The sequence below is a fragment of the Anolis sagrei genome, chromosome 3 (genome assembly GCF_037176765.1).
Source record: "Anolis sagrei isolate rAnoSag1 chromosome 3, rAnoSag1.mat, whole genome shotgun sequence".
Lineage (NCBI taxonomy): Eukaryota > Metazoa > Chordata > Lepidosauria > Squamata > Dactyloidae > Anolis > Anolis sagrei.
This window is the reverse complement of record NC_090023.1, coordinates 154,444,968-154,470,179: the sequence shown is the minus strand read 5'-3', so window position 1 is coordinate 154,470,179 and position 25,212 is coordinate 154,444,968. Positions and strand designations below refer to the sequence as shown.

The following is a 25,212-nucleotide window of genomic DNA, read 5'->3' as shown; positions in this document are numbered from 1 at the left end:
CTCCTCAAGGAGCCCTGATTTTCTTTTTTTCTTTTTTTTTGGGGGGGGGGGGGGTTGCTTTTTACAGGAACTTCTCTTTTCTCATTCCTCCTTGAGGATAAAATCAGTGTGTGCTAGATGTGTGACGAGCCCCCTTGCCTCAAAAGCAGTAATGAGCCCATAGCAGCAAAAACTTTTGGATTTTGAAGTATCTATACTGTATAATATTACAAATCATAATGTCAGATGAAGTGAACCTAACCCACATTAAACCCCTGTGCCGGCAGGACTGAAGACTGACAAGTCGCAGGTTCGAATCCGGGGAGAGGTGGGTGAGCTCCCTCTATCAGCTCTAGCTCCTCATGCGAGGACATGAAAGAAGCCTCCCACGAGGATGATAAAAACATCAAATCATCCAGGCATCCCCTGGGCAATGTCCTTGCAGACTGCCAATTCTCTCACACCAGAAGTGACTTGCAGTTTCTCAAGTCGCTCCTGACACGACAAAAAAAAAGTTCCTAGTCAAGGTGGACTGGAAGCAGGAAACAGAATGTCTGTGTTTTAAGTTTTTGATTCCCTGAGAAGATAAGGGTTTAATCTTGCATCTGCAAGGACTTTGGATTATAAAACTACACTTCTACCAGTCTTTCTTCTATGTTGAACTAATCATTTGTAAACCAGTCAATGATGCCACCTCCTTGGAATTACAGTTCTGTGGTTATGTTTTGGTATTTTGCCATCAGTTCAGCTTAAGCATGCTACATGCTGACATTGGAAATATTACTTTGGGGACTACAACTCCCATAATCCACACACCCACACACACCCCATCAATCATGATTTGTTGAGTAGCTGTTCAAAAGGAACTCTGCCAGATCCGAACAATGAAACATGGGCTGGAATCTAAAGGCATACTTGAATCAAGATTTAATTGTTAAGTCCTACAGCTCTCTAACAAAACCCATAGGTGTCACTCATCTTACACAGTCACAAATAAAAACAGCAAAATTTTCAAGGAACAGAAGGTTTCAGGCTGCTTGTCTGTTTTCTTTCTCCACCATTGATTTTTTGCATTATAGCCACAGGTCATCAGTTCAACAGTAATGTTAAACCATAGCTGCCTTGTGAAAACAGAGAATCAGCAAGATTCCCACAATAGCTCATGTCTCTGTGTTAACTGCTGGCAAATAAGCTTCCCTTCCAAACACTTCTGATTGATTAGAAGAAGGCTTTGCAAAGGTTTTTTATTAGAAAGGCTCTTTTCAGTGCTGTGAAAAACTAAGAGGCACTTAAAGTAACTTGATAAAGTAAACACTGAGCTGGACAGAAGAATCTGCATGACAATGTGACAATGTTCTGAACTTGTGAAGCATTGGTGAAAGGTCGAGCTGATACTGCAGAGCAGAAGAGGGCAAAAACAGCCCCTTTTAATTTGTCCTAGTAAATTATCCATTCACACCACTAAAGTTCTAAAGTCAGTGTTGACAGACGCAAAGTAGCCTCTTGTGTTCTTCATGTGGTCTTTCCACTACTAAGAATGAAGAAAACTCAGAGAAAATGAGGCTGCATATTAACCATTACTTTTGGTCCTGTGGAGTAGGTCTATAATTCTATGTTACCAAAATTTCTCTTTACTCTCTAATGACCTTTTCTCTAAAACAGTGTTTCTCAACCTTTCTAATGCCGTGACCCCTTAATACAGTTCCTCATATTGTGGTGACCCCCAACCATAACCCTAATATTATGAATTGCCATGTAAATAATGATCTGCAGGATGTACTTTCATTCACTGGAGCAAATTTGGCACAAATACCCGGTATGCCCAAATTTGAATACTGGTGGGGTTGGCGGGGCGATTGATTTTGTCATTTGGGAGTTGTAGTTGCTGGGATTTACAATTAACCTGCAAACAAAGAGCATTCTGAACCTCACCAACAATGGAAATGAACCAAACTTGGGACACAGAACTCCCATGACAAACAGAAAATACTGAAAGGGTTCGGTGGCCATTGACCTTGAGTTTGGGAGTTGTAGTTCACCTACATGCAGAGAGCACCGTGGGCTCAAACAATGATGAATCTAGACCAAACTTGGCACGGATACTCAATATACCCAAATGTGAAAACTGATGGGGTTTGGGGAAAATAGACTGATATTTGGGATTTATAGTTCACCTACAATCGCCCTAAAGGGCTGAGAATGGCGGTTAACAAATGCACCAAATAAATAAATACAATCAAGTAGCATTCTGAACCCCACCAATGATAGAATTGGGTCAAAGTTCCCACACAGAACCCCCATGACCAACAGAAAATACTGTGTTTTCTGATGGCCTTTGGCGACCCCTCTGACACACCTTCGCGACCCCCCCCCCCAGGGGTCCCGACCCCCAGGTTGAGAAACACTGCTCTAAAATCTCAAGGATTGCATGGAGACGATGGACTAGGGCACATCCAGACAGCTCCTAAAATGCACACCCTTCTGCATTTTCCCCTGGGGCATCCATACAACACCTCAGGTAAAAATTAATTCCTTTGAGACAAAGCAGGAAAACCCTCCTTTGTCCCGAAGTAATTTGACAGCTGGAAAGACCTGGGTCGTCTGAAAGATGTGGGCGCTGTGTGGATTGGGCCCAGGGATAGTGTTGTACAACTTCCAGTGCCCATTCACATAGCTGTCTTATGTTCTTGGTCTCCTGGAGCCCAACAAACCCGACAGCCCCCATCCCCTCTCAAACTCCCTTTTAAAAACCTTTTAAAAGAAAATAACTTACCCAGCCTCCATTCCCCCTTCACCGGAGCTCTCCAGGTGTGTAGAAATGACACACCAGGAGAAGGGGGAGGAGGAAAATTTCTCCTATCCCCCCCCCCTTTCTCCTGGCGCATTATTTCTACGAGCCAGGATTGCTCCAGAGAAGGGAAAATGGTGGCTGAGTAGGTTATTTTCTTTTTTTTTAAGGCTTTTCTGGGGGTTTTGTGTCCCGTCCCCCCAGGAAATTGTGGATGTTGTGGGAGGTGTGCAGACTTTAACCCAGGCCTAATTGGGTTTCAGAAATCTGATTGCACTCGGGTTAAAGTCCTGTGTGGAACCACCCTAGGAAAGAAGAGCTTCTACTCCATATGGTGGGAAGACATGTTTTCCCCTCCAAAACTCAGTCCATAAGCTGCCCATGAAGAGGAGAGAGAAATTACCAGCTTCCATATGTGAGGCCACACTGATACACATTCCTGATCCAATGACATAATGTGAAGTAAGTTTTCCCAAGAGATACACATTTTCTATGGGTGTATACACAGTAGAATGAATGTTGAAGTCATATTAGTTGAAGGGTGACACCACTTCAACTAATATGGTTCAGTGCAATGGAATCATGAGAGTTGTATTTTGGTGATGCGCCAGCACTCTTTGGCAGAGAAGACTAAAAACTTTGTCAAACTGCATCATGTATATGTCTAGTAGGCTTGAGCCTGGATCTGTTTTTAGCCATTTCCTTCGGCCAATCCGGCTTCTTTGATTTTTTAAGGCGGCTATAACAGCAGATTCTCGTCCATAACAGGGTCACATCGCAGCGGATCTTCGCTCTTCCTTTCCTACTCAGCACCACAGTTTAATCTTTTTGATTTTCCCTTATTTTCCTTTATTTTCCTTATTCTTTTTATTTAGTGGGACTGACTGGGACTTGAGGATGGGTGGGTGAGGGAGTTGGGAGAATCAACCTTTAGCTTTTCTTTCTCCTTCCCTTCCTCTCCTTCAAATACTTCCAAAATATAATAATAATTATTAATCCCAGAATGCAAAAAGAAAACACCAATCTCTGAAAACTACTACCACTTAGTTACCTTTCCTCTAGAGCCGAAAGTAGAAACAACTTTAAGAAAGCATTAAATCTGGAGATTGAAGTGTGCCCACTCCAGACAAGGCATGCAGTAGAGCAGGGGTCCTCAAACTAGGGCCCGGGGGCCAAATACGACCCTCAAAGGTCATTTATCCGGCCCTCGCTGAGGGTCAACCTAAGTCTGAAATGACTTGAAAGCCAACAACGACAGCAATCTAATCTGCCAAAAGTAGGCCCACACTTCTCATTGAAATACTATTGAGTTTATATTTGCTAAAATTGTTCTTAATGTTAATTATTGTATTATTTTAAGTGTTTTTTGCACTACAAATAAGATATGTGCAGTGTGCATAGGAATTCATTCAACTTTTTTTCAAATAATAATCCGGCCCTCCAACAGTTTGAGGGACTGTGACCTGGCCCTCTGTTTAAAAAGTTTGAGGACCCCTGCAGTAGAGCAAAAAGAGAGGATTTTTTTAAGGAAGCCCAGCGAGATAGGTCCAGGTCAATGGCTCTTTCTTCCCTGAGAAGTGGGAAGCCTTCTTAAATGCCTTGGAAGGCTGCGGTTGGGGGGGGGGGGGGGGGGGAGTGCGCGTCTCCAGCCTGTCTCCTCTAGAGTAGAAAGAAACAGCTTTAATGAAGCATTAAATCCAGTCTCCTGTACAGATAGAAGGTAGTATAACTGATTCTTTTAATCCAGGTCTTATGAAGGATATGGAAGGGGAGCCTGTGGGAAGTCCCCATCCCTGTAATGGGACAGATAGGGTGTTTTCTTAACCCAGTTGCTGACACCCAGGCTCCCTTGAAGGAAAAAAAGGAAAGGCTCCCAGGAACTGAAAGGGGAGTCCCGTAAGTTCCCCATTGCCACCATCGGGTCAAATCTAGGCAAATTTCTGGGCTATGGACTGAAAATGGCAATCCAAAAATTGATATTAGGGTCTACCAGTATCCAGCCAGCAGAAATAGATCAAAGTTTAGCTAAAAATCATTAGTCTACTGTCCAGATGAATCCTAAATCCCTTTTCATAAAGCTATATGCATGCAATATCTTTAATTGTCCTTTTTTCAGAATTGCTGAGAATTTATTTTCTAAAACCTGAAGTGGTACTGCAAGTTGAAAATGCTGGTCCAAATGAACTACGAGGGTTGAATGAAAAGTAATGCCTCCACCTTTGTTACTTGAGTTTGGATGAGAATATTTTAATAAATCAAACACAGAAATAATCCTTAGAATATGCTCTTTAACTACCACTATTCACTTTTCCACATAATCACCAGACAATTGGATACATTTCTGCCAAGAATGAACAAGTTTTCTGAAGCTGTCACGGAAGAAGTCGACTCTGTTTCTGCAACCAGTACCTCACAGTTCTCTCACACTGGGTACCCATCATGCACAGATCTTCCAATAGCCAAGCAAAGCAATAATGTGACCCACGTGTTCTTGTGAAATGCCGATTATGCTTGAAATTTCTCTCTGAGTGAATACAACGATCGTCCTGAATCAACCTGTCAACCTTTTGCTTGTGAAACTCGGTGCTTGCTGTCACAGGATGTCCCACTCTTGGTGTGTCATGCAAGTGAGATGTTCCCACCTCAACATCTTTAAACTTACTTGCCCAATGACGCACAGTACTCACATCAACACAATCACCATAAACTGCTTGCATTCTCTGATTAATCTTCTTTGGAGTGACACTTTCTGCTATCAAGAATTCAATGACTGTATGTTTGTTTGGGTTTTTTTGTCATGTCAGGAGCGACTTGAGAAACTGCAAGTCGCTTCTGGTATGAGAGAATTGGCCGTCTGCAAAGACGTTGCCCAGGGGACGCCCGGATGATTTGATGTTTGTATCATCCTTTTGGGAGGCTTCTCTCATGTCCCTGCATGAGGAGCTGGAGCTGATAGAGGGAGTTCATCCTCGTCTCTCCAGATTCGAAGCTGTGACCTGTCGGTCTTCAGTCCTGCCGGCACAGAGGTTCAACCCACTGCGCCACCGGGGGCTGCTATGACTATGTTGCTTAAGTCGCATTGACCGACTGTCTGGACAGGGTTCCATATTTTGCATTTTAACAACACAACCATTCAATGCTAAGGCTTCCTGCCAAAATGGAACTGTAGAGGAGAGTCTACTGAACAAACCAGTACCTGCCGCATATCAAGAATTCAATGACTGTTTGTTTGTTTGTTTTTGCCATGTCAGGAGTGACTTGAGAAACTGCAAGTCGCTTCTGGTGTGAGAGAATTGGCCATCTGCAAGGACATTGCCCAGAGGACAGCCGGATGATTTGATGTTTTTATCATCCTTTTGGGAGGCTTCTCTCATGTCCCTGTATGAGGAGCTGGAGCTGGTAGAGGGAGCTCATCCTCTCTCCGGATTCAAACCTGTGACCTGTGACCTTCAGTCCTGTCGGCACAGAGGTTCAACTATGACTATGTTGCTTAAGTCGCATTGACCAACTGTCTGCACAGGGTTCCATACTTCAGATTTTAACAACACAACCATTCAATGCTAAGGTTTCCCACCAAAATGAAACTGTAGAGGAGAGTCTACTGAACAAGCCAGGACCTGCCGCATACCAGTACTGCCATCTGTTGAGGAGTTACGAAGGGGGAGACATTACTTTTCATTCAACCCTCGCATTTCTCTGAATCGTAATAAGGCACCGACCTATGTTCCTCTGTCAAAAAACACCATGCTGTTTAGATTTGTATCATGCTGCTTTGGCAAACCAAATTCTGGGCTAGAAAAAGAACTCACAAATGGATTAACCAGGATTCTGCTAAACATCTCTTCAGTTTGAAATGCAGTTATGAGTATTTATATCCATCTCTATATATAAAAATCCTCATGTCGTCGTTAGGACCCTAAAAACAAAAAAAAACTACAGGGCCAAATGACCCCAAATTTGGCTACAACACGTCTCACAATGCAAGGTATGACCAACAATAATAAAAAACAAAAAAAGAACTTACAACTCCTAAAAAAGGAGAAGATACCACTGGGCATGCGTACAAGGACGGGGGGGGGGGCGCTCACACACGAGAGCTCCACGTGGTGGAGCCTGTGCTGGTAACGCCCTGGAATCAGCCTCGACTCCTCGTGGTTCCCCTGCACAAGGAAGGCATGCACCTGACCAAGGGAGCTGGAGGCAGAGGGGCCTCTTCTTCCTCCTTCTCCCTCCAGAGTAGAGATTGGAGATCAGTATGCCGGAGGAGAAAGAGGAGGAGGAGGAGGTCAGATTTAGCAGCAGCAAGGAAGGGAAGGGAAGTTAAAGGAAAGAACTTCCATTGGAATGCTCTGCCATTCAAATTGTAGGTCCAACTCTTCCCCTTTCCTCTTTCATCCCCTTCCTGCCTTCTATTCCTTCTTGCTCTCTCCCTCATCCTTCTCTCCCTCCCTTCTCTCTTCCCCCATTTCCTCCCTTCATGCCTTCCCTTCCTCCTCTCCTCCCTCTTTCTATCATCCTTCCCCTCTTTCCTTCTCTCTTTTCTCTTTCCTTTCCTCCCTCCCTTCTCTCCTTCCCTCCTATCATTCCTCCTTCCCTTCTTCCTCCATCTTGGGTGCCGCCATCAAGGGGTTCCAGTAAGCCCCGCCCCTAATGAAGCCGAGTGTGCTGGAGAGGGAGGGAAGGAGGGAGGAAGGAAGGAAAGAAGGAAGGAAGGGGTGGGCCCAGTTCAGGCTCCTCATTGATTCCAGGTGAGCTGGACATCCAAGCAGCTCCCAAAGTCAGTTTCCCCCAATTTCCACCAAAACGTCTCACAACACAAGGAGTGACCATCACTCAAAAAATTATGATTTTGTCATTTGGGAGTTGTAGTTGCTGGGATTTATAGTTCACCTACAATCAAAGAGCATTCTGAACTCCATCAACGATGGAATTGAACCAAACTTGGCACACAGGACTCTCTTGAGCAACAGACAACACTAGAAGGGTTTGGTGGGCATTGACCTTGAGTTTGGGAGTTGTAGTTACCTACATCTAAAGAGCACTGTACACTCAAACAATGATGGATCTGGACCAAACCTGGCACAAGCACTCAATACGCCCAAATATGGACACAGACGGAGTCTGGGGAAAATAGACCTTGGCATTTGGGAGTTGTAGTCACTGGGATTCACAGTTCACCTACAATCAAAGAGCATTCTGAACCCCACAAACGACAGAATTGGGGAAAACTTCCCACACAGAAACCCCATGACCAACTGAAAATACTTAAGGCCATCCAATCCAACTCCCTTCATCAGGGCAAGAAAACATAATCAAAGCCCTCCTGACAAAGAACCATCCAGCCATAGATATAGATAATAATATACAGGTATATTATTCTCACACAGAGAGATATAGTATCATAGATTTGAATGGGACCCCTCAAGAAGGACAATGATATGTTGCATGTTCCAGAGTGGGCAAAGCAGGCACTCTCACATCAACACTGACAAAGAAACAGCAAGAAATACTGTTTACCCACAAGCATAAAGGCATTACATATATTAGAAAACAACACTTTCTCATTACTTTATTTTCCAGATCAACAGACTGGGCCACAGCAATGCGTGGCAGGGGACAGCTAGTACATTGTTATTTAACTGGACATTTTGTATATGGTTCTTATGGTGGATATTTTTCCTCTTTGTTTTTATTTTATTTTTTTAATGGCGAAGAAGTCCATGACTGAAAACCAAATGGGGGGAAGGGGAGAGAGAGAAGCAAAACATGCTATCTTTTAAAAAAAGAAAGAAAGAAAGCATTGGTAACCCTGAGAAATAAGCTCTCCGCAGCATTGCAGCAAGTGTCACATGAGAAAGCGGGAATGCAGGCAGAGGGGAAGTTCTAAGAGCACTTTGCATTGTTACTGTTGCTACGGAAACCACTCCCTTGGAATCTGAGTGTTTGGTCTTTCCGACTCTCTCGGCTCTCAGCGCAGGTCTTCCTGGAAAAGTGGGCGGCAGAGACAAACGGCCTATTCCAAGCCTGTTTGAGGAGCAAAACAATAAGAGATACAGATATGCACGTTGCAAGCCAAGCATCCCTCATCTTAAATACCTCAAAATCATCTGCACAGGTGGTTGGGAGGGTGACACATTTGGTTTCTAATGAGTCAATGTACACAGACTTCATTTCATGAACAAAATATTTATTGATTTACTTTATTTATATACCGCTTTTCTCAGCCCCCAGGCGACTCAAAGCGGTGAACAACATCAATACAAAACATCACGAGACAAGTATAGGGCAATTAAAAACAATTGTAACATAAATCATTAAACATCCGTATCACAATCATTAGCGCCTCAACAGTAAAATCAGAATCCAGTCTCATCATCCATTATTCCGTATTTCTATGTTCAATTACACTGTTTAATCAAATGCTTGTTTGAACAGCCAGGTCTTCACTTTCCTCCGAAACACCAGCAGGGAGGGGGCCGATCTGATATCTGCAGGCAGGGCGTTCCACAGCCAAGGGGCCACCACTGAGAAGGCCCTGTCTGTTGTCCCTGCCAAACACGCCTGTGATGCAGGTGGGACAGAGAGCAGAGCCTCCCCAGATGATCTTAGTGTCCTAACTGGTTCATAGGAGGAGATGCGTTCAGAGAGGTAAGTAGGGCCAGGACTGTTTAGGGCTTTATAGGCTAAAGCCAGCACTTTGAATTGTGCCCGGTAGCAAACTGGCAGCCAGTGGAACTGGCGCAACAGAGGAGTAGTATGCTCCCTGAGTGCCACTCCTGTTAGCAACCTGGCTTCCGAACGCTGGACCATTTGAAGTTTCTGAGCAGTCTTCAAAGGCAACCCCATGTAGAGGGCATTGCAGTAGTCTATACGGGATGTAACCAGAGTGTGGACTACTGTGGCCAAGTCACACTTCCCAAGGTACGGGCGCAGCTGGCGCACAAGTTTTAACTGTGCGAATGCTCCCCTGGTCACCGCAAAATATCAAAAATATTACGTAAAACCACCTTTGGGCTATGTATATAAGGTATATGTGAAACATATATGTATTTATTTATTTTGTTTATTATGTTTATAGCCCTCCTTTCTCAGCCATACGACAACTCAAGGAGGGTTACAGATCAGCATAATTCAATGCCAGGCATTCATAAAACTGCCATTAAAAACAATCAGCATGACAATATAAAACTTATATAAAAAACATTAAAACATATAATCATTGGTGTCATGCTATTAAAAACGTTATCCAGTAACATCATCTGGCCATTCCATGTTCATCATTCATAGTTCCGTGTTATCTATTCCGCTGCATTCTCAAAAGCCAGGTCTTTACTTTTTTCTGGAAAGTCAGGAGGAAGTGAGCCAACCTAATACCCCTGGGGAGGGAGTTCCATAGCCCGGCGGCCACCACTGAGAAGATTCTGTCCTTCATCTCCGACAATCGCGTTTGCGAGGCAGGCAGGATTGAGAGCAGGGCCTCGCCAAATGATCTTAAACTCCTAGATGGTTCATAAGAGGTGATACGTTCCGATAGGTAAGCTGGGCCAGAATCGTTTAGGGCTTTATAGGCTAAAGCCAGCACTTTGAATTGTGCTCAGTAGCTGATTGATAGCCAGTGTAGCTGACGCAAAAGAGGAGTAGCGTGCTCCCTGAGTGCCACTCCTGTTAGTAATCTGGCTGCCACTCAATGGACCATTTGGAGCTTCCAAACAGTCTTCAAAGTCAACCCCACACAGAGCATGTTGGAGTAATCTATTTGGGATGTAACAAAAGTGTGGACCACCATGGCCAAGTCAGACTTCCCAAGGTATGGCCGCAGCTGGCACACAAGTTTCAACTGTGCAAATGCTCCCCTGGTCACCGCCGAAACTTGGGGTTCCAAGCTCAGTTATGAGCCCAGGATCACACCCAAGCTGCAAACCTGCATCTTCAGGGGGAGTGTAACCCTGTCCAACACAGGCTGTAACCCAATGCCAGTGGTTCCCAGCCTGGGGTCCACATATGTTTTTGGCCTACAACTTCCAGAAATCCCAGCCAGTTTACCAGCTGTTAGGACTTCTGGGAGTTGAAGGCCAAAAACATCTGGGGACCCCAGTTGGGGACCCACTGCCCTATGCCCTGTTCAGCTTTTCAACTGACCAGGAGGACCTCTGTCTTTTCTGGATTCAATTTCAATTTGTTCACCCTCATCCAGATCATCACAGCAGCCAAGCACTGGTTCAGGGCCTCAAAGCCTCCTTAGTAGCAGGTGGGAAAGTGTGATAGAGTTGGACATCATATGCGTGCAGGTAATATCGCACCCCGAAACTCTGGATGATTTCCCCCAGCATTTCCGGTTTGGACCTGGGTGCCATCTCCAAGATACCACATTATATACAGCTATAGATATCGACAGGTAGCCCAAAATCTAGAAGGGAGGGGGGAATCTGAAATGCAAACATTTCTGCTTCCAAGCATTTTGGAGAAGAGATATTCAGCCTGTATATGTAAACATGGATATTCTCTGGCTTTTTCTTGTATAGTTAGTGGTTTGGGTTAATTGAATACACTTCTGGTTTATCTTTTCATCCTATGAAAGTTTCTGATTTTGAGTAAGGATCTCATCAGAAAGAACAAGCAAAGCACCCCAATTTGTCTGGCTTGGCCAGCAGACAGAGGGGGCAGTGGAGCAAATCTGTCACCCCATGCACTGCTTTCTCACAGTGACATATCTCACATCACACATGGGAAGCATCATCCCCCGGCAGACCCAAGTTGGCTCAATTGAAGCCAGCACAACACGGACAGGCTCCCATGTTGTGGGGGGAGCATCCAGCAATGCTTCCACCCCATTTGGGAACGAGGTCTCAGTCACATGACATCATGTGACGGCTGGCATGGGGCTCCATCCAAAAGACAGGGTGGAAGCTTCCTAGGATGCTAAACTTGCCCCATCAGATGAGGCCTTTTGTCTGAACTGTATTCATTATCACTTTTATCTTAACCTCTCTAAATAAACAGAAATAAATCACAATAATCAAGCAGAACTATTTCTACTTATTTTCTCTACAAACTAAAGAACAAGGCAAAAGTCACCAGGAAAAAGAAAGTATGCAGTGGAAAATATCATCCAAGAAAGATGGAGCTTCGTGATGAGGTTGTGTTTCTCACTTCCTTAATTTCAACTGGAGCACCATTAAGCTTTAAGCAATTGTAGAAGTGCCCACAGAAGGTATATCCCAGAAAACAGTTTTGTGGAGCATAAAGACCTAGTTTGGGAATAAGTAGGCAATTCCAGCATTTGAAGTAGAACCGTATGACTTCAGGTGTACTGCCAAATATAAAGTTTGGAAGGTAGGATTATCAGAGCCTAGCAAAACTAAAAGAGAGAGAGAGACAGAGAGACAGAGAGAAGCTTAGTATGTCTGGGTAATGTTATGGTGGTAGTAAATCTTGATTTCAGTAAGCTTCCTTGTGATATTCTTGTAGGCAATTTATACTGGACAATGCTATTGTGGGATTTGTAACTAGTTGATGGAGTGAAGTCATCAATGTTTATTTTTCATCTCTGCGGGTCATCTATTCAGACCCTGATGACATCGCCATTATTATTTTTGGAGGGGCAGGGGTATTTTTTGAAAATACATTCAATAAGAAGTTGAATAATAGAAGAAAAGCCATACTTATCAAATCTGCAGATTATACCAAATTAGGAGGGATAGCAAATACTCCAGAGAAGAGAATCAGAAATCACCTAAACAGTTTGGAGAGTTGGGGCAAAGCTAAGAAAATGAATTTCAACAGGGGTGCCTATTGTTGTTGTTCATTCATTCAGTCGTCTCCGACTCTTCGTGACCTCATGGACCAGCCCACACCAGAGCTCCCTGTCGGCCGTCACCACCCCCAGCTCCTTCAAGGTCAGTCCAGTCACTTCAAGGATGCCATCCATCCATCTTGCCCTTGGTCGGCTCCTCTTCCTTTTGCCTTCCACTTTCCCCAGCATAATTGTCTTCTCTAGGCTTTGCTGTCTCCTCATGATGTGGCCAAAGTACTTCAACTTTGTCTCTAGTATCCTTCCCTCCAATTAGCAGCCGGGCTTTATTTCCTGGAGGATGGACTGGTTGGATCTTCTCGCAGTCCAAGGTACTCTCAGAACTTTCCTCCAACATCACAGCTCAAAAGCATCGATCTTCCTTCGCTCAGCCTTCCCTAAGGTCCAGCTCTCACATCCGTAGGTTACTACAGGGAATACCATGGCTTTGACTAGGCGGATCTTTGTTGCCAGTCTGATGTCTCTACTCTTTACTATTTTATCGAGACTGGACATTGCTCTCCTCCCAAGAAGTAAGCGTCTTCTGATTTCCTGGCCACAGTCTGCATCTGCAGTAATCTTTGCACCTAGAAATACAAAGTCTGTCACGGCCTCCACGTTTTCTCCCTCTATTTCCCAGTTGTCAATCATTCTTGTTGCCATAATCTTGGTTTTTTTATGTTTAGCTGCAACCCAGTTTTTGCACTTTCTTCTTTCACCTTGATTAGAAGGCTCCTCAGCTCCTCCTCGCTTTCGGCCATCAGAGTCATATCATCTGCATATCTGAGGTTGTTAATGTTTCTTCCAACAATTTTTACCCCAGCTTTGCATTCATCAAGCCCCGCACATCGCATGATGTGTTCTGCATACAAGTTAAAAAGGTTGGGTGAGAGTATGCAGCCTTGCCTAGGGGTGCCTGTTACTAAGGAATATTACCTGTCTATTGCTGAATGGCAAGGTATTGGGCAAAATGACCCTTGAGGGTGCCTTCAAATTCTATATTTCTAAAATTCTATGATCTTAGAATAGAATAGACCTTGTTGGAGCGAAGGGTTATGGATGTAGCATCTAAAATACATGGTATTGTGAATAATCATGAATCATGCATCATGAATCATGGGCTACAGACATGGACCAAAGTAGCTGCCTTTCTTCAGGAAATGAGGAGCTCTTTCTTAAAGTGCTATATACAGAGGAACACCATTACTATTCGAACCTATGGCCCTGTAGTGTCCCAGAAGAAGAGAATGTGATACTCTTCCTAGTGGAATGGATTACTGAGTTGCTGCCAGATTTTATTTTAGGAACATATGACAAGTGCACAAAGTTCTACATTTCTCCCATGAGAAAACCTTTGAACAGAATGTTGTACCTCTCTGTTTGGAGGTATTTTAGTGGTTGGGCCACATAAATTACAACTGCTGCAGTACACAGACAAGCCAATGATGATTCTGTTCTGATCTGAGTTCTGACATACTGAAATTGCAAGGTTTATAAAGAGATTATCAGAACAACAGGAATATGCATAGTTATTTAAATTATTCCCAGTGTTCCCACAGGCTTAAATGGCTGCTGGAACCCTGTTTTCTTTGCAAGCATTCCCAGTTAGGGGAGAAAATAGTCTATTTTAATCTTATCCAAATACTCTGTGTGTGTGTACATATGTGTGCTGGCATGTGAGTGTGTCACTTCTGTGAGGTCTATTTGGGGCTTTGATATTAACAGGGTGTGTGGTCTTAAAGGAGTGTCCGCATTACAAGAAACAAGTGTTAATAAGAATATGACAAACAACAAAATTTATAAATATCTGTAAAACCAAAGTGATAGTACTATATCCAAAATGTTTGGAACCCCCTATCAAACACAAGAGAATGCAGAACATGGGAAGAAAGGGTAGATCTGATTTTCTCTCTCTCTCTTTCACACACACACACACACATACACACAATTATTAGGAAAGGCACTCAGTCTGCACAGCCATCCTTTTAGGAAGCATTACATGACTTCAGGCTCTTCAAAGTCAAGAAAGAAGCCAATGGCAGGGACTAAAAGCCAAAGAATTTGTTAGCTTTAGAAATGTTAGATGATCTAAAAGTAATGTTTATCACAGAGGTGCCTGGGGATGAAAGAATCACAGTAGGCTCTGTATATAGCCCAAGGAAAGGATTGGTTTTTATCCTTTTTGTAGAAATACTTCAATATTTGGAAATTTGAATGAGGGATTAGAACGTTGTCTATGACATAAAAGCAGACAGAGAGAACTTGTCATGGTCTCATGGCCCTAAACGTTAAAAGTAACGTTGTTGTTGTAACATGCTACTTCCAAAATGTTGCAACTACTCTGCCCTGCTTCAACCTACTATACACCTATAATACACCTTTAATTGGAGCCTAGCATTGGTTTCTAGAGTATGCATTTCGGTTTGTAGACAGTAATGTTTATCACATATACTAGTTGCAGTTCTATGACATATTAACAGGCTGCAATTAGTATTAATGGTGTGGGAGTTTTATTCCTGATGAGAATTGTTTTCTGTGTTATTACACTGCTAGATCTATCTAACAAGACAGCAGCATTATATATTATTTACAGTAGTTTTGAAAGCAGGAATATATATATATATATATATATGCCGTCCCCTGCCACACATTGCTGTGGCCCAGTTTGGAGATCTGGAAAATAAAGAGAAAGTGAAAGTCTTGGTTTCTTTGTGTTGATGTAGAGATTGTCTGGTTGGCCTACTCTGGAACATGCAACATATAATTGTCCTTGTTTAGGGGTCCCTTATACATCTATCATACTATGTTTGTGTGTGTGTGTGTGTGAATCATATCTATCTATCTATATCTATAGTTGGATGGCTCTTTGTCAGGAGGGCTTTGATTACGTTTTCTTGCCCTGGTGCAGGGAGTTGGACTGGATGGCCTTAAGTATTTTCTGTTGGTCATGGAGGTTATGTGTGGAAAGTTTGCCCCAATTCCGTCATTGGTGGGGTTTAGAATGCTCTTTGATTGTAGGTGAACTATAAATCCCAGTAACTACAACTACCAAATGTCAAAGTCTATTTCCCCCAAACTCCACCTGTGTACATATTTGGGCATATGTAATATTCGTGCCAAGTTTGGTCCAGATCCATCATTGTTTGAGTCATAGAATCATAGAATCATAGAATCAAAGAGTTGGAAGAGACCTCATGGGCCATCCAGTCCAACCCCCTGCCAAGAAGAAGGAATATTGCATTCAAATCACCCTTCACAGATGGCCATCCAGCCTCTGTTTAAATGCTTCCAAAGAAGGAGCCTCCACCACACTCCGGGACAGAGAGTTCCACTGCTGAACGGCTATCACAGTCAGGAAGTTCTTCCTCATGTTCAGATGGAATCTCCTCTCTTGTAGTTTGAAGCCATTGTTCGGCATCCTAATCTCCAGGGAAGCAGAAAACAAGCTTGCTCCCTCCTCCCTCTCACATATTTATACATGGCTATCATATCTCCTCTCAGCCTTCTCTTCATCAGGCTAAACATGCCCAGCTCCTTAAGCTGCTCCTCATAGGGCTTGTTCTCCAGACCCTTGATCATTTTAGTCACCCTACTCTGGACTTTTTTCTTTTCTCTTTTTTTTCCTGAAATCCAAAAGGAAGTAGATGATCTACAACTCCCAAACTGGATATAGGTGAACTACAACTCCCAAACTCAAGGTCAATGTCCACCAAACCCTTCTAGTGTTTTCTGTTGGTCATAGGAGTCCTGTGTGCCACATTTGGTCCAATTCCATCATTAATGGAGTTCAGAATGCTCTTTGATCGTAGGTGAACTATAAATCCCAGCAACTACAACTCCCAAATGACAAAATCAAATTTTTTGAGTGATGGTCACTCCTTGGGTTAGTAGGTGTCTTGTGACCAAATTTGGTGTTTGTCCAACAGTTTTTGAGTTCTGTTAATCCCACAAACAAACATTCCATATTCGTATATATATATATAGAGAGAGAGAGAGAGCGAGAGAGAGAGAGAGAGAGAGAGGTCTTTCCATTATGAAATTATACATTTGGCACAAAACGCATTGCCCACAATGCCCCTGACTTTGGAAAATCCAATAATAAATGTCACAAAAGTAAAGTGTGACTTTATTTAGCAACTTCCTATTTTTAACTAAGAAAGCCTCCAATGGTACGTTTGCAGTAATTAATATGGACAGAAACCGAAACTTACATGTACATACAATCGAATAACACATAAGAGCTAAACTATCACTTTTCAGAATCCAGTACTACAGTGGTTAAGAGAAGAAAGTTTAACTTAGGAAATCCCCCACTTTAATGTCATGACAAATAGGAGTTCCCACAGTAGTTTCAGGCAAAACATTTTCCCTTTCAGTCTCAGCACCACCAAATGCCATTTCAAGAAAATTTTTAAAAGTGTTGTTATGATTACTAATGTCCAGAAAGTGTTTTCAATTCTCAGCAGAATAACACAATCACCTCTATTCCAACCATGCTTAATTGCAACAAGAATATTGCACTTAAAATAATGTCAGTATACTAGGCCTGGGCAACCACGGAAAAATTTGTTTCTAAAATCGATTCGTTTTTTTGGGGTTTTTTGCATTTCGATATTTAAAAGAATTCCGAAATTTTTCTTTTAAAAAGTTCGATATTTACGAAATTTCGTAAATGTTAAAAAAAATTACGAAACATTAACCAAACAAATACGAAACAATAACGAATCGATTCGTTAATGGCGGACGCGACCGCGCAATACGCTAAAAAACCTCCAAATGGGACAGGGGGAACTTCTGAAGCTTCCCTCTCCTTCTGTTGTTGACTGTTGGTGTGATATTATAATTTTTTTCACTAATTAAACAAAAAACAACTATAAAACTTGCCCCAGACATGCGGAAATAATAACGAAACGACCTCAAACCGATAACGAAACAAATACATAATAAATCCGAAGCATTTACGAAACGAATTTAAAAATTCGTTTCGTTTTTAAGTTGCTCCAGAATGGTTCGTTATCGCTTCGTTATCAAAAAAATAACGAATTTTTAACGAATTACGAATTAACGAAACGAAACCGCCCAGCCCTACAGTATACATATTTTGGCACATAGGAATGAAGTATTTAACTGAAGTGCTCATTGAGCAGAGAGCCATTTCATAGCACCCCCAATAGATAGCCATCCAGCCTCTGCTTAAAAACCTCCAGAGAAGGACAATTCACAACTCTCCGAGGCAGAGAGTTCCACTGTTGAGCAGATCTTACCCTCAAGAAGTTCTTCCTAATATTTAGGTAGAATCTTTTCCCCTGCAATTCTAATCCATTGCTCCACGTCTTCGTCTCCAGAGCAGCAGGAAACAAGCTTGCCCCTCCTCAATGCGACATCCTTTCAGATATTTAAACATCGCTATCATATCCCCTCTCAGAGCCCTTCCACACATCCCTGTATCCTGGGATATCAAGGCAGAAAATCCCACATTATCTGAATGTGAACTCAGGTACACCCAGTTCAAACTCAGGTACACCCAGGTCTCGGCGGTGGCTGGGAGAGCTTTTGCATAATTAAAACTTGTGCGCCAGTTGCGCCCGTACCTTGGGAAGTCTGATCTGGCCACAGTGGTCCACGCTCTTGTTACATCCCAAATAGATTACTGCAACACATCCTTCTTGAATTGTGGTGCCCAGAACTGGACACAGTATTCCAGGTAATGTCTATTCTGCTTCACCAGGTGAGGTGAAGCAGAATAGAGTGGAGCTATGGCTTCCCTCAATCTCAACACCATACTCCTATTGATACAGTCTAGAACAGAACTGGCTTTTTTAGTCACCACATCATACATTTGAGTCATTTCAGATTGTGATCTACCAGGACTCCTAGATCCCTTTCACGGGACTCTTTTCAATCCAGGTGTCATCCACCCTATATATGTGCATTTAATTTGTATTTTATAAGTGTAGTATTGTACATTTTTCCCCGTTGAATTTCATTTTGTTAGTTTTGGCCCAGCTCCCTAATCCATTAAGATCATTTTGGGTACAGATCCTGTCCTCTTGGATATTAGCTAGTGCTCTGAATTGGGTGTCATGATTTTGATAAAAATACCTCCTATTCTGTTGTCTAAGCCATTGATAAAGATGTTGAATAGCACGAAGCCCAGGGCAGAACCCTGGGGCACCCCACTGGTCATTTCTCTCCAGGATGAAGAGGAACCATTGGTAAGCATCTTTTGGGTTCGGCCAGTGAACCAGTTCCCAGTCCACCTAACATTGGCATTCAATAACATCTATATAAATAAAAATGTAATGTTTGTTTGTGAGATTAACATAGCTCAAAAACCACTGGGTATATTGACACCAAATTTGGACACAATACACCTATCAAGCCAACAAGTGACCATCACTCATAAAAACACTGAAAAACACAGTGGAGGATACTTAGAAGGCCAAAAAACAAAAATGCATTACAACACATGCACAAAACCACATATATACACAAACACACACATATATATACACACATATACACATATATACACACACAAAACACATATACACAGACTGGGCCACGGCAACGTATGGCAGGGGACGGCTAGTTATAAAATAAGTAAGTAAATCATTCAAATAGTCAAGTCAACAAAATTTTGATCTACAAAACAGATTGTAAAAATTCACTGTACCGTTTTCAGAAGATCAGGAACCCGCTCATATGGCACAGTTACAGCACTACTGTTTCCTTTAACTACCATGGCAACATCCCATGGAATGCTGGGATTAGCAGTTGAAGGGGAGGCATTTGGAATCCTCAGTCACAGAACTTGAATGTCATGTCAATCTGCAAACTCCAGGATTCCATAGCATGGAGCAATTCCAGTTAAAGTAGAGCATCCATGCAATAATGTGAGTGAATCCTACGAGTCTTATGAGCCAAGTCAGTGTACTGGGCCTACAGAAATATTGAACAGACTCACAAAAATGCAGTAATTTGAAACCCCACAAATAACGCAAAGAACAGATTAGAGGATTATAATACAGATGATCATGTCTTGGTTGGTCTAAGAGCAAGAATTGGAGTCACTGTTGTTGAACAGTTAAAGGAACTGTGTTTACTGGTGTCCAGGGCCATAGCCGGTGTGTGTGTGTGTGTTAAGGATTCAACCTCCCCACCCACCCACCCACCCACCCAAATATGCCAGGTTAAAAAACCTGGTTTATTCATGAATTTTACCTAGTTAACCAATTCATGAGTAAACCAGGGGTTTTTTTTTTCAACCTAATAGGGTGTAGTTTATTCGATGCTTAGACTATAGGTCTTTCACATACAAGGCAAGGCAAATAAATAAATACATGAACACCAGATTATTAAATACAATATAAAATACACAATAAAATCCTATAAATCATTAAAATGCTTCATACATTTCCGGGGGGGGGGGGGGGGGGTTGAACCCTTAACACACACATGTGCACGCACACGCATGCACACACAGACACACACACCGGCTATGGCCCTGATGATTTTTTTTCCATGTCAGGAGTGACTTGAGAAACTGCAAGTAGTTTCTGATGTGAGAGAATTGTCTGCAAGAATGTTGCCCAGGGAATGACAGGATGTTTTACCATCCTGTGGGAGCCTTCTCTCATGTCCTTGCATGAGAAGCTGGACATGACAGTCAAGAGCTCACCCCGCTCCCCAGATCTGAACCGCTGATCAAGGGTTTAACCTATTGCGCCACCGGGGGCTCAGGCTTGCTTGCGTGGTTGCTGAATTTAAAACTTTAAAATGCAATAAAGCTAACATTCCACTTTATGGGGAGGGCTCCTACATCAACTGTGAGATAATCCATGGGAATGAACACACTGGCGCAATGTGAGAAATCTGTGTCAATAACTAGCATACTAATCTCATCATCATCAACTTGGTACGATTCATAGCATTCAAAGAGATCAAGATGTCTGTGGCTGGTGGAATAACTGATATGTTGTTGTTGCTGCTGCTGCTGCTGCAGTTGTTGTTATTGCTGTTGTTGTGTGCCTTCAAGTTGTTTCAGATTTATAGTGAACCAACTTTTTTGAAAGACTCCTCTTAAAACTCAATTTTGATTCTGATGGAGAGTTGAGGAGTTTAAATTTATGAAAGGGTGAATACATTGTTCTACCTCAGTTTATTTCTTTAGTGATAATTTTTATTTTCACTAAACACCAAACCTACATGCAGACCAAAAAAAAAAGCAAGGCTATAAACCACAAGACAAAATATTTTTTAAAAACCAGCAAAGATACATTTTAATATAAAAAACTCATTATTTCGACATCTATTAGAAGTGTCCTCTAGCTCATTTTCAAATCTTAATTCTTAAATTAATCAGTTGCATTTATGTACTTGTCTGTGATTTTAAGCAAACTGCACAATATTCATTTTCTTTTTATTTTGTATTTACCTAAAAATGGAAAAAATATGTATACACATTTTGAACACTACATAAAATGAAATTTTGTATGCATTTTACCCTAACAAACTTTCTTTGGTATTCATTTTTGGTGTAAAATTTGTATCACAACATTCAGAGAAGTGGAAAGAATGAAGTATGATTGTTTCTATCCATCTATTAGTTCACTTAGAGGGAATTGGATCAGTTTTGTTAAAAATGCAGAGTGTACAAAATTCTTGAGCATTCCTAAACCCAAACAATGAAATGACAAAGAGATTTTTCTTTGAAAACTAGCAAATCAGAGTGTCATTTCCGAACTGGCACAAGTAGATTAGTTTTAGTATTTATGTCGAACTGCCCTTTGAGACATGTTGAAAGCTTGATGGAAACAAATTGCCATGGGCACATGCTCCATAGAACCTCTCTTGCGTCTAATACATCATCTCAAGCATCTTTCAAACACTGCATCTTCGAAAGCTACCTAGGGCCCACTACAAGAGAAAAGAAATCCTATTTAAAGAGGACTGGCAAATCAACGCTCAATTGTCAAAATGCTGGTTGCAGTCATAATCAAACTGGCTTCTCCAAAGCAGTGTATTCTTGTCTTTAGATTTTATTTAGAATAACGTATTATGTAGACATCAGTGTTCACAGCTCCATAGCCTCGTGTCACATTTCTGGTTGCTGATAAGTATTCTTTAACCTCACAGAGCAGATGGTGATCACTTGCCAGAGGAAACTATTCCAAGCAGCATTTTTTCTGGCAAATCTGAAGAACCTGTACTATATGAAATGAGAGATTTCTTTAAGTGTAGTGCAGTGGAGAACCTGGCTATTGGGGTCGTCTACATTGGGTTAAAAACCGGGGCCTGCTGCTAATGGACCACTGGCTGTATATATAAATATATAAGGCGGGGGGCTACAGCAGAGAAGGCCCCGTCTCTCGTTCCCTCCAGATGTATTTGCGACACTGGTGGGAGCGAGAGCAGCGTCTTCTTGGATGATCTTAAACTGCAAGGAAGGACATTTTCCTATATTGAATTTTCTTATATCAAATTTTCCTATATTAAAAAATCTCTGTTTGCATTTTTCTGGGATCTACAGATTGCCAAAGGTAGTACCACCCTATTTTCCAATATATACAAGAAACTTGAGATACTTAACATGCTCGTACTAAAGAGGTGGCTAATGCAGACCTGGAGAGGTCATATTAGAGGATCAAAACATGTGAAAACTCTAATTTCTTAGATAAACAAGCAGGAAAAGGGAACTAAAGCCACTAAAAAATTCTACTCCTACTGTAACTTTCCAAGTATTCAAAATAGGCACCATTTTACTTTATTAGTTGCCATTTGTTCCACTTCATAAAACCCGAGGGTTTCCCCACCCTGAAAACCCCAGCAGCCTGTTTTTGTCATTTCTTGTGTGCTATAGGGAAACAACGTAGTTAAAAGGAGAAACTGGTTGCCTCTGAGTTTCCAAAATTTGTCTTTTTGTCATGTTAGTTTCACTCTGTCTCATCATGTTTATATCAATGAGAGATGTGCTTATAATATCTGCCTTTTTGTCAGAGTGCAAACCTTTTGCAAATACGAAAACAAATTATATTGTGCAAAACAATCAGAAATAGATTCATGTATATTTTTGCAATATCAGTTGTAACCTTGGGTACATTTGAACTGTAGAATTAATGCAGTTTGACACTATTTTAATTGCCATGGCTCAATGCTATAGAATCGCAGGAGTTGTAGTTTTACAAGATCTTTAGCCTTCTATGCTTACTAGTGCATAGACTTGGGCCCGAATAAGTTTGAATGAAAATGATTTGTAATATTCAGTGGTCCATTTCATATAATCTCTGAAAACGGAACAGGTAGGAGGGAACTGAAAAGTTCAGCAAAATGAATTAAGAAAACCAGATTTGATTGGCTGCTGGAGAGAATAGAGTCAAGTCTGCAATATACCTCCTGGAGAAGCTGGGATTATTGCAGCATCTTCTTCTCCCTCCCCGACAGCAGCAGTGTCTGTCCATTTTTTAAAAAGTTTCCTAGGCTCCTCCTCCAGAGAGAGCCCTGCTGGGAACTCACTTTCCCAGCAGCACTTGGATTGGGTGGGCATTGAAAAGTCTCTGAGTTCCTCTCAGAGCATGATGGGAGTTGAAGTTTCTCTCTCTCTCTCTCTCTCTCTCTGTTTCTCAACCAATAAAAAGCCTGATTATGTACATGCTCTGATTGGCTGAGAATGGACACAATTGGTTCCTAAAATTCCCAGAACCCTCTCTTGAAATGTGTCTTATTTTAAAAATTGTTATGCTTAAAACTTAAAATAGTTCTAAAAATCAGTAGATTGGTGAATTGTTTTGAAACTTGGCAGGCCTGCAGATGTAAATGGGGTCTAAAACCGAGGTAGGTTTCATGCAGATAGGCCTTAACATGATTGGGAATTGAGGCTTTTAAGCTTCCCGTTGTAGCCAATGGGCCGAATCTTTGCCAAATGAAAATGGCAACACCCCTCCTGATTTGAGTAACTTCCCAGAATGAGGGGTTAGGTGAAAATGGACCCCAAAATGGCATGCCTTTTGGCTGAATTGCACACCTCTACTGGTGCCTCAACAAATGACAGCTCCCAAGATGCCTTAGCATTAAACCATGGTGTTAAATTGCATTAATTCTACAGTGTAGATACCCTCTGTGAGTAAATGATAAATGTTCAAATATGTTAGTCTCTTGATGAAATGGAAAAAGTAATACATTGTTCAATAAAAAACATACAGATACTTTGAGAGGAGGAATCAGGTGTTAGTACAGTATACTGCCAACAATCTCAAGACAAAGTTGAATAGTCAAATATGTTGGGACTAAAAATATAATGAGAATCCTCGAGCTAATTTCTTTATTATACATTATGAAAATCACCACACCTAATTATGCCATTTACCCTCTTTCTGACTGAGAAATATGTTGTGTAACTGATCTAAAACAATGTCCTAGGGAGTTCTTGCTTTTATGGTATCCCACTAATGCCCATCTGGAGTCCTGCAAAACCCATCATCATGATTGTAATATCAAAGCCAAGCAAGAACCTACATTAGCAGTGAAATTAATTGCATGTGTCTGCACTGTTAGTAGCAATTTTTCCCCAAAAATTACCTTGAAAATCAAAACTGAAGGTTATTATATCTAGGTTTTAGGGTATGCAACAGGATAGCCCAAATATTCATTTGATACTCCCCTTATTTTATAGGAGAAGGTGGCAAGACTAATGACAAGAACAGAGTGAAATAGCCCCGAGGCCTCCTCCTGGGAAGATCTGGATGGCAGAACCACTGTGCAATGCTGCTGTGAAGAAATGTAAAGTAAGTTTACTTTTCTGGAACCTATCCTACATGTGGGGATTTTGTTTTCCATGCATTTAGGCCTTATCTACACTGACCATTTAATGCAGTTTCAAACTGGTATTGAAGAAAGTGGTTTTGCTGTGCAGATGGAGATCATGGAACTAGGTTGAGACCTGGATGGTGATTACACACACCACTGAGCACTATGTTATGGGTTTTCTTTCATGTGCTTCTGTGGGTGTTTGTTGCCTGGCTGACACAGTTTGAAGATAGCTTCAAGCTGCATTAGTGGGGCATTAATGTAATATCCCAGTAGATGTATGGCTTGCCAGTACTGCTGAAGCTGAAGCTAATGCCAACAGTCAATTTCATTTGACACATGCCTTAATTGTATCCCATTTGGACTACTGTAACATGTATGTGGGGCTGCCTTTGGAACATGTTGGGAAGCATCAGCAGGTCCAAAATTATGTGGCTAAGCTGGGGCTGTTTATAAGGATCATATGACTCCTTGTTGAAAAAGCTTCACTGTTTACAGGCAAAATTCAAACAGTTTGTTTTAGCTTTTAAAGGCCTAGAGGAGTCTTCTAAACATTTCATGTTGGTAGCACACTTTTTAGACATAACATCATTTCATTTCTGATTTAACTAGCCAACAAGAGGTTAAACTAGATAGGGACACATACATAAATTGCAATAACAAAATGTGTAGAGAAAAAAATATCTTGTGAAAACATTTCATTTATATTTTTTAAAAACATATGATTTATAAAATAATATATATTTCCAAGGTTTTTGTCATTTATGAGTAAATATGTAAATATGTACAAGAATATGTCTATAAGTGCATGGTTATATTACTTTTTTCACATAGACTCAGTGGTTTCTTG

The 25,212-nt window shown here is 41.6% G+C and overlaps 1 protein-coding gene across 2 annotated transcripts in view; it reads left to right on the top strand.

Moving 5' to 3' along the window:
- The window catches only part of RASGEF1A (RasGEF domain family member 1A), a 376,938-nt gene that overhangs the window by 204,240 nt on the left and 147,486 nt on the right, over positions 1–25,212 (top strand). The window contains exon 2 of one of the 2 annotated variants that reach the window (XM_060769048.2): positions 24,232–24,340. In XM_060769048.2, coding sequence (XP_060625031.1) covers positions 24,299–24,340 — 42 coding nt within the window. In that variant the 5' untranslated portion in view covers positions 24,232–24,298. Of the gene's footprint in view, positions 1–24,228; positions 24,341–25,212 lie in introns of both variants that reach the window. The other variant, XM_060769047.2, reaches the window with a different exon arrangement.